Source organism: Xiphias gladius, chromosome 17 (genome assembly GCF_016859285.1).
Source record: "Xiphias gladius isolate SHS-SW01 ecotype Sanya breed wild chromosome 17, ASM1685928v1, whole genome shotgun sequence".
In the NCBI taxonomy this organism is placed as follows: domain Eukaryota; kingdom Metazoa; phylum Chordata; class Actinopteri; order Istiophoriformes; family Xiphiidae; genus Xiphias; species Xiphias gladius.
In genome coordinates, this window is record NC_053416.1 from 17,061,296 (window position 1) to 17,072,036 (window position 10,741).

The window sequence follows — 10,741 nt, forward strand, 5'->3', positions numbered from 1 at the left end:
TTTGCACCACAGAGTTGAGGTTTGGTAAATTAATTCGGAGTAAATTCACTTTTCCAACAAAGTTGCTCGCAGCCATGGGACCAAATTACACTTACACTTTTGCTTTTTAACTTTGTAAAATATAAACGAAATGAGAGGCAGTCAATAATTGTTTAAGTGTGGCTTGATGCTGCTCTTCAGGGATGCTTCACTTTTGTTGTGTGACAGCATTGCTTGCTACATGTTGTTTGTGTTCATCGAGGTGATTTTACAATAAAATAACATGACACCCAAAACAAAACAAACACTGTAGAGATGTAATTGTTGGCTGTGAGAGGAATGGTATGCTTGCCAAAACTGTAAAAAAGAAATGAATGACAGACCTTCTCTAAAGGAAATCATGAGTGACGGACTGACTGACCCTCAGGCAGCATGTGAAGACAATTCTTCCTGATGTTGAGTTCTCGTAAGGCTTGAAGCCTCCCCATCTGAGCTGGCAGCACCTGGATCTCATTACCGCTCACATCCTGCACAGGGATGCAGAGTGTAGGAAAAGGGATTGCAATGGCTGCACAATAAACAGTACATAAGGTCATATGAACTGATGCATACACACTGCTCACCAGTTCCATTAACTCTTTGGCCTTGCCTATCTCTTCAGGGATGGACACAAGCTTGTTGTTGCTCACAAGCAGAACTTTGAGGGGGAGGTTGAACAGGTATTTTGGCAAAACTGACAGGAGATTTCGACTGTACAGGAAGACAAAACATTGAACTTCTTTTAAGATAGCATACAGAAACATGTAACAGTGAGTGCCCGGTGATTGGGAACTGAGTTTCAGCAACAGAGAAAATGCTTCTCTTTCATGTAGGCATTTTCACAGTTAATGTACTGAAAGGGGAAGAAGCACCTCTTGAGAGGTATACAACTGAACACTGGTAAACATTCCAAACTGAAAGTACAGTGTTAGCGATGACCCACCTGATGTCAAGATAAGTCAGCATCTGCAGATTGATGATAGCTTCTGGGATGCACTTGATGCAATTGTGGTAGAGATTGAGCGACTCCAGGGGGGCAAACAGACACACTTCTGGAGGGATTTCTGTGAGGCGATTCTTTGACAAATCTGCAAAGTGGAGACGCAGAGGATGATAAAATGTGTACACTTTTAACATACAGGGGACATACACATTAACTTCTTTAGGATCTAAGGATCGTCCACTATGTTTGCTTTAGGCATGAGAAGCCAAAGGCTTGAAAGACTGATCAATACATTTCCGTGACAGAGCAGTGCGTAACGTGCCTCTTCATCAACCACTGGTCTAGGATTACACCAGAGTCTTGGGCCTCAAGGTTTTGAGTGCTACTGACAGTGTAATATCTCAGTATTTCCAATATCGATCTCACTGGGAGTGGCACAGTAATGGCTTTAGATTTGTACGAATGGGTGGAAAGTGTTAGAATTCACATCACATCTTTTCTTTTTGCTGAAAGATCAGTTGCAAGCAACAGAAGATAATCACCAAAGAGTTATAAAAAAGGGAGATTTGGGCAAAAGAGTGGTAGGTTTTCTATACCACTGGTAAGTCTGGAATAATTTACAAAAAATATTTAGCTCTTTTATAGATTTATCTTTCTAAGCTTGATCATTCAGACCCATCTTTTTAATAGTCCATATGACGCCTGAGTTATATAACTTATAACTGAATGATGTTATATTTGGACATAAATTTAGCATATTCGTAATGTAATGTGATATACCTGATTATATTGTGCTATAAATGGCAAATTAGACCATTTTTAAAATATATTTGAATAAGGCTTTACTTGGCCACAATGGTCCACTAAGCTAAAGGAAAAGGGAAACATACTCACAGTGACAATGTTAACATGTTAATGTTTGGCAGTAATAATGTTTACCATGTTCACCATCTTAGTTTAGCACGTTAGGATGCTAACATTTTCCTTTTCAATCAGCAATAAACAAAAAATACAGTTGAGGCTGATGGGAATGTCATTATAGTTTTGTAAAGTATATAGTCATAAACTCAGTATTGAACAGACTGCAACTTTGACCTGATGATGGCGCTGGAGGAAAACCCCTAATCCATCCAAAAACTGACATTTCACTTAAAACGATAAATGTTAAACCCATGGTGGAGCTAGAGGAAAAGTCAGGGGATCACTGCAGCCTTTGGACACCGTGAATGTCTCTGCCTAATTTCACGACAATCCATCCAGTAGTTGTTGGGATATTTCAGTCTGGATCCTTGGAGCCATGCCAGTGGCATTGCTAAAAGCATTAGCATATATTTTGCAAAGATACTGGAACTATAAATTAGGTACTGCTATTGCATTTTCGTATTATTTTTGAAAAAATACATTAAAAAAGAAAGAAATAGAAAAGTATTTGCTTGTAATTAAAAGTGTGTGACAATAACTCATGTGCACTGCTTTACAATTTAAGCGAGTTTGCTGCAAAATCACAACCCTGCATTAACCAGTTAAGAGTGGGTGCTTCTGTTCTGCATCAAGAATATGAATGTAATCCCTCCTTTAGTCAATGACTATGAGCATGACCTCACATCTGCATCTGATTTGATGATAAAATATTTAGATACTTGCTCTCTTGCCTAAGAACGTCAAAGTGAAGGAGTACACTCAAGCAGATACTGATAGTGAAGCTAGTTACTCAGCTGTCTGTCCTCATTTTTTCCCATTTATATAAATCTCCAAGTAATTTACAATTTTTGTTTCATAAATGTTTTCTTTGACATCTGATATCAAACAGATCTTTAAGTCTAGAAGCCTACAGCCCCTCATCTATAGTCTGACTTTGCATTATGGCTGTTATTACTTCCAGCAATAAGAAAGTTTGAGATGGAGTCAGACATAACAAACAGAATACTGATGATTTTGCTATTCTTACAGCCAAACTAGTGGTGAGACTACAAATGCAATGTATTCCTAAAGGTTTATACTGCAGACACATCAGGGCAGTAAAATATCAAATATCTGAACATTTGATATGGGCATAGTGAAAAGACAAAAAGCTCATCATCTGTTCAAAATGGAAAGGGCTCATCATCTGAATTGTGACTGTGCTCAGTAAATCGTAATATATACTATCCACCAGGCTCGTGCTCATTCTGGAGGTCTACATTTTCTGCATGTCTGCATGTCTGCATGAGGCACATTATCCCTCAAGGTTGCTGAATCCCGCACACAGCCCAAAACATTTTCATGCACACAAATCCGCCCTATCTGTCTCTTTCTCTCTCTCTGTGTCTTCTATGAAGTACAACCTGACACAAAAAGCATCTATTAAAACAGGTAACATGAGGATACTACAGAATTCACCTTCAGACGTATATTGATTCAGCAGCTGGTAATGGGTGTGTGTGTGTGTGCGTGTGTGTGCTTGTGTGTGAACAATCCTGTCTTCTGAATTATCTCCGGGTGACACGGTAATTAGAGACCTATGCGGGGACCTGCACAGCCACAGATAAGCACAAAGAGCTTTCAATTATTCTGTCCCACCTAACTGAATTGCTACATCCATACTGCTGGAAGAGGACACACTACAACCTCCATCCTCTTAATTCATGCAATTACATATAGCTACTGCCCTTATTAAACAACTAAGCTACTGCGTATGGGCTTTACTGAAAGCAAATATTCACTGACCTACTGTTAAGAGGTTTCAGTTTACTGTGGATGGATTAGCAGCATAAAGAATATACAAAATATCTTATAAGTATTTTTTTTTCAAACAGCATTTTAGCATATTTATGCAGATATTGCAGACTTTAATCCCTACTCCCTGAGGTTACAACACGTCATGAGAAGAGCAACACTTTGAGTATCTGTGCATTTAAATAGGCTCTCAATTCTGACAAGCCTTAAATGACCAGCAACAGACCTGACAGGCCTCAGTCTATAGCTGTGGTCTGAGCTCTGACAGTAGCCAGTAAGAAGAAGTGAGAAACAGACCATGAGACAGTCAGCAGCACATAGGAAAAGAAGTTGACAGGTTAAGGGAAACGGAAATTGCCACATGGGGAAAGACCAAAGCTGAGGTCACAGGATATACTCGTTTTCCATTAAGAGTAAATTCTGCCTCTCCCTGAGGCTAGGATCTTGATTCTGTAACCCAGCCGTACATGGACAACTCACCCAGCTCCCTCCCTCCAGCCCCACAGCTGGGGATTCTTCGGTAGCAGTGGAATCATGTGGGTCGACTGGAAATGGGGGTGGGTGGGTGGACGCAGTCTTTGTGAGCCTGTCCATCTCCGCCCCTGTCTCCCTCCTCCAATCTAGACCATGCACCATCTGCGGCCCACAGTGGGTCTTTTATCTACCTGCTGGTTGCCTAAATCTCCCGCAGGACAAGGCCCGCCACGCAGACAAGCACTCCACCAAGGCTCCACTCTGCTGCACTGCACCCTCATGCTAAATCAGCAATCTATTCATTTTTATGGGTAGTGCAGATGATGTCTGGCTATGTCTTCCCATGACACAGCAGACTCTATACTAATAGATATCCTGCTGAGTGCTGGAGCAAATAATAGAATACACTTTGTCTCTCTACTGCAAGGTACTGCAGAGGGATTTAGAACAGGAAATATTTCGGTTTACGACTACAAATAAGAAATTCAACCTGCCATCAGCTTCATACAACAGGGCAAAAATATAATTGTTTAAAAGTCATCCCAGCATCGAGTGCAAAAACTGAAGAGAAACAGACACCAAAATTCATCAATCCTAAAGCTCTTTACCGTAGCACTACGTCAATGTTCTTACAAGGTTCAGTTTAATGAAAACAAAGACGGAACAGAACAAAAACATTATTAATTGGGGTTAATTAATTGCAACCAGCAGCAGATGAGGCCACAGTTTCTGGATGGCAGGTTTTGGGTGTGGTCTGGAGCTCTGCGGAGTGTTCTGAGCAGGCAGGTAACTTCTGTGGCGATCAAAGCGTTTGATGGATGGTCAGCTAGGTGCTCCTGCTATCAATCTGCTCTTGGAGATACCCTGGTGGGATTCTTCATCAGGTTTTGAGAAGCCATTTCAAGAAATTTAGCATTTTTCCCTTAGTCTTTTACCCCAACAATTGCTGACTGAATTGAATGAAATCATAAATATGACCCATATTCTGCCCTGTAAATGAAGAACCATTTAGCTTGACACTAGAACTACCTGCTGATTAAACAAGTCACATGTGAGAGACATCCCTGCTAACCTTTGATCTAACCCAACTAACTCTAACTTAGTGATTGCAGGTTACAAGTCAGTTTTCAAGTACAAATGCCAAACACTTGGTGGTTCATACTTGTCTAATGTGGAGGTTATCTCTGTTTTTACAAAATGTATACTAAAAGATACAATAAAACAATATATTTATATTTATACATTATATAGACCAAAACATTGCTTGATTCATTTAAAATGTAGTTAACTTATAGACAAATGCATTACGGTAATAATCGCAAGTTGTAGCCCTGAAATTAACCCCAAGCTAGCACACAAACACCAGCATACTTTAAAAGTACTTGTTTTTTAACATTGTATTCTGGCCTAAATTACTCACAAGTCTCTTTCAGTTTTAGGGCTTGTGAGGAACTGGTCAGTTTTTTCTTTCCATCCAGCTCTTAAAATAGGGTCAACCACAGGTTTCTGACCTGTGTACATCTCCAGATCTCTTCTTAATATATTGAGAAGCTAAAGTTCTGTGGGGTACAGTGCGCTTGTCAGACATGTCCTTAAAAAAGATTAGTATCATATTTCCAAACGTACAGGTTGCCACTGCAGGGAATAATTTCCAGTTACTAAGAAACCTTCCTCAACTGGTTACTAGCCTGGAAACAGTCAATCATTGGACACTGTGTTATTAAAATCTATAATTACAGAGGAATCCTTTCTTTTTATACAGAAAATGTGTAACATAATAAAGTCTTGTGAGGATACATGTTATTCAATACTATCATTTCATTTTTAGTAGTTTAGTTCTACTATCCAAAAACGTAACAGCAGCATCATTAATGAGATAAGGCATTGTGTTCTTGCTGACAGGTAAGCATATGTCTTGTATACACATGCAGTGGCACATATAGAAGGTGCCCCGGGGAGAGAAACAGCAGTCCGGGATGTTAATTTTTTTCACGCTACACTCGTATTGCTGTGATCACTCGAAAACTACTTAGAAGTAAAGAAAACCAGCAATTTTCTCAAAGGATGCATTGTATATGTTCTATACTTTGTCTGCTCAATCTGTTGGGTTTTTTTTTAGTGGGGGGGGGGTTCTTTTGAATAGCCTCCCAGCTGCATCTGCTATTCTTCACAGACAAGCCATGACACATGCAAACACAGGACAGGACCAGGAGTTGATTTTGACTGATTAGGACGGGGAGCCAGGTATGAGTAACTAAGTGCAGTGATATGTTTTTATCCCAAAAGCCTCTTGATGCTTTTTGAATGAGCGAGCCTGCAATGTGCTTGTACTCAGGGAGTGACACTTACAGCACTGGTTGATCGTTAAATCCAAGAATGCTACCTTGGTACTTGTGTCCTTTCGGAGATTGTCCTTCACAAGCTGTCTTGAAGAACCAAACTTCTAAGGAATGTGAGAACGAATAAGCATTCATACAATGTGAGATTCACCATGTGCTTCACACAATCAAATGAAATGTGCAATGTTCATTTTGCCACCTGTTTCAATCAGTAAACTGTACAAGTTTGCCCATGACACAAAATAAGTCTTGCAGCTTTTAATTTGTCCATGGCCGTCACGTCACTAATGCATGCACCCTCAGACAAAAATCATACGTCTTTATCTTTTCTTTGACCTCACATTCTTTTCATTCAAAGTAATATGTGGCTGTTAAATATTACACCAAACTCCTCATTGAGGACGCAACAAAGTGCAAGAAGGTGAATGACTGGTAGTATGATGACAGATTTTGTGCAGTCTGAAAAAAGGGAAAATAAACTTCAGCCACGATCTCCTGCACACCCAATATTCTTAGGTATACTGTAAATGAGTCATTATGTTCTCTCAGAAACCAAACAAAGTTGTTGGTTTAAAAGTCTGTTCGTGTATTAGCTACCACACAAGGCAAGCAGGAGCATGCTGGGATATGAACCTAAACATCTGCCCAGGTTAATGCACCGCTAAGCAGCCCCTCTCCAAAGTAAGGACAGCGGCTCAAAGCTCTTGCACTTTCCCATGGGAGAACAAACTGACTGGAGACAAACTGCCAGTAGCACACTGCAAACAGACACCCTTGTGTGAGCAGGCCTCTCTCTTTCCCTGTCTGTACACTGACTGCTACTCATTAGTCAGATGGAGACCGCTCAGATAAATCCTGTTCTGTATATAAACCCTATTTAATTTCTAAGAGCAAAAAGGACGGATAATACTCAATTTATGATGGGATAATTTGCTTTTGCTTAAATGAGCAGTCCAGACCTAAATAGTCTCCATATTGTATGAGGTAATAAAATGCTAAGAAACATACAACTAAAACAGTTTAGAGGAACCAGTCACTTCTACTTTTTCATCAACTTTCAGTTGTCTGGGGCTGCAAAAAAAGTTGAACTGTTCCCAGACACCCCTATTTTTTTTGCAGACGCCTGAAAAAAATGCACCCAAAATAAATAGGATACTGTTCTTCAACCCTTTTTATTATAGTCATAACCCTGGTCTCTTTTGAAAGATAACTCTTTCAATTTTACAACCAAAAAGTCAGAATGAGTGTAAGAGATACTGAACCAAGGTTACAGAGGCACAAACGTGGCCGAAAAAAGAAGCTTTTTGGCCTCGTCTATTTGTTTTTTGCCATAGAAAAGGGAAAATAATGCTTGTAGTAATACCTATTTGAGTGGAGACCCTTGAGCTATAACGACAGGCCTTAACCAATTTTGTGTCAATAGCTGTTGCAGTGATATGGGGATCCTAAAAAGCTTTGCACAAATAGAATCAGGGGTTTGGAGCTTTCACCCAATGTATAAATTGGCAAGGTTGTGTGAAGACAGAGTCCAGTACAGACCAAAACACACCAAAAGTAGCCCCACCAAGGCCCAAGTGTCCCACAGGTGGGACGGTGTATTTAAAAGGAATCTGTTTTTGACTGTCCACAGACTGCATCTTTCTGTACGAAATGACTGCTGCTGTTTAATGGCTTGAGAGGGCCAATATTCCCCGCTCAACTTGAGCTGCCCCCCTAGGAGAGATAACAAAAGGTAAATAAGCTGCACTTATTTAGTTTGAATTCAAACTTTCAAATACCAAACAACTACATTGTCAGGGGAGAACTAAGAAAAAAACTGGTTTTGTGTTCATTTCAGGAGAAATTGCGTTATTAATTGTGAAAGAGCTTGTTTTTTATTCTGTTTGAAAGGCTTCGGATGTGATCGATCCAGTGATGACAGAAATGTAAAGGCTGCGCGCAGCATTATTAAGCTGTTTCTTTTCACCGCGGAGACTGTACATGGTGTTAAAATGGTGCTGTGTGGTGTTGATCTCTCTTTGCACATTCGAAAGTGAGAATCTCCTCTGGCACAGCTTCTATTCGAGGCATCGACACGAAGATGTGAAAAAAAGTGAAAAGACTGCAGCATTCACAGTGAGTGGATTAGTCCTAATCTAAGCAAGAGAACAAAGGTGTGATGGAAATGTAAGCTCTCTTTCATATCCTTTTGGATTGCTATCGGTGATATATAACACACAGTCATGATAACAGCAGTTATTTCAAAATCCTATATGCAACAATCTTGATAAATCTGGACAGTCTTGTTTTAGATAGAGACGAGCTTATCACTTGTACATAACGGTTCATGTCTGGATCACTGACACTGAAAAACAACAATCTGCATTCATGTCCAAAATATGTGCTTGATGTCAACCAAGCCTATTAACTATCCCTGATTTGTCTCAAGAGGCTGCAGCCAAGCTAATTTGTGTCTATAATGTATATATCATGATCTATGAGAAATATTCTAACTTTATTTTGATTCCCTGTGTAAATCTGTCAGTTTTCCAGAAGGGTAGGATTTTCTCTGGGTCGACAAAAAACGATCTGGGTATGGAGAGGTACCAAAAGCTTTGAGCAGAAAATTTAAATCCCCTGGGGTTAGGGCTCTCCAACAAACCAGCGGCTTGCCAGAGTTACACCATATGGTATGTGGACACCTCAGAGAAGGAGGCTGTGATTTTGACATTAGGCATCATCTAGAAGTCCACGATAATGACTGAGGAGGTCCCCATAATTGTTCCGTTCAATTTTACTATTATTCATTCAATTTACCTACAGTATAAAAAGATGTATTTCTACACTAACGCATCCACAAATATCCTCCTACACAGGGTTCCTTGGAGGAAAATCTAATCAGTAACATGGCCAATATTGGGGTCCTTTCTGTGTAAAAGTAAGACAAGCCCATTTCTACGTGATCATGTTTAATACAAATTAGTATGTACGGCCTGACCCTGATAACACAGCCTTCAGAAAACGTGGGTCTAATACTGACCTACTGACTGGTTTGGCTATTTAAATGCAGAATAAGATAGATCATTATTCTAATAACCGCTTGCAGAAAGTCAATGAAATGCATGACCAAAGATCAGACAGAAAGCTATCAGCCAACACATGAAGCCAAAAGCAGACTAGTGTCTTGCTCCTCTCTGGCAGATTCTGGGCTTTATGGGCATATACACCCAGGCGGGCAGGGGGGTGAGGCTGCAAGTCGCCTGCACCTTTTGTCTGGTTTTGCCGAAAATGAACGAAAGGATGTACATGTATCGCATGCTCAACGCAAATGATATTCATAGAGCACGAATTTACACCTGGCCTCTCGGTTCATTCACATTCCGCTCCCGCTGCCCGGTGCCAAATCAACTGCAGTTCGGTGTGCAAACCACACTGCACAGCGCGCCTGACTTGGGTGCGCCTTCCGTCTCATTCATGCGTCTCAAGGGGCGCTACTGAAAGCTTTCTGGCGTCGACCAAAACAACCACACAGCAGCAGCCCCTTGTGTAGTAAACTGGTGGGATATGTGAGGACGAGCGGACATGTGTGCATTTACAGGAGCCAGTTCAGTGGTCGGAATAGCCCTTTAAATATTGTCACCCACACGTTAACGCGCCTCTATCCAGAAAATCAGACAAAAATCCCTGCACAATGCGGGCGTGCTGCATTCACTGACGCATAAACCTACAGGCACGTTTTCACGAGAAGCACATAGATAGTGACTCCCGTGGTTTCCTCTGCTCCATGCATGCCCAGCAACCCACCTGCTTGTGTCGTGTCGGTCAGATCGTAGCTCATCCCCGGGTACTCTCTCAGCTTCCTGCCGCTCAGGTTCAGTATCCCCGAGCACACGGCATCATCCAGAGCCCGGTCCAGGCTGCGGGCCGTGTGGTGCTGCTGCTGGTGCTGAAACTGGCTGATGCCCGGGCTCCAGTGAGGTCCGCTAGAGTAGTGATGGCTTTGTAGAGACGTGACAGCTCCCACACCTCCCTGACTAGACGCCATTTTCGTAAAAAAGAAATTACTCTTACAATAATAACAGCGCACAGCGGCAGTTTCTCCGCCCATGCGCACACAGGGCACATTCCCGGTACGGACGCTAGGGGATGGGCTTCTGAGATGGTACGGCTGCTGGTGGTGATGGTGATGGTGAGCAGGGTTTGGTGGCCATTTTAGGCTTTCACCCTTCCGCCGCCCGCTAATACCTGCATCCCAACAGGGGGCCCCGGTGCA

General features: G+C 41.4%; 1 protein-coding gene across 1 annotated transcript in view; it reads right to left on the bottom strand.

The window, feature by feature from the left end:
* Positions 1–10,568, bottom strand: part of lrch2 (leucine-rich repeats and calponin homology (CH) domain containing 2) — a 31,874-nt gene extending 21,306 nt beyond the window's left edge. The window contains exons 1-4 of the mRNA XM_040150754.1: positions 10,273–10,568; positions 962–1,106; positions 603–729; positions 401–506 (exon numbers count right to left, since the gene is read on the bottom strand). Coding sequence (XP_040006688.1) covers positions 401–506; positions 603–729; positions 962–1,106; positions 10,273–10,513 — 619 coding nt within the window. The 5' untranslated portion in view covers positions 10,514–10,568. The remainder of the gene's footprint in view (positions 1–400; positions 507–602; positions 730–961; positions 1,107–10,272) is intronic.
* Between the last annotated feature and the right edge of the window lie 173 nt (positions 10,569–10,741).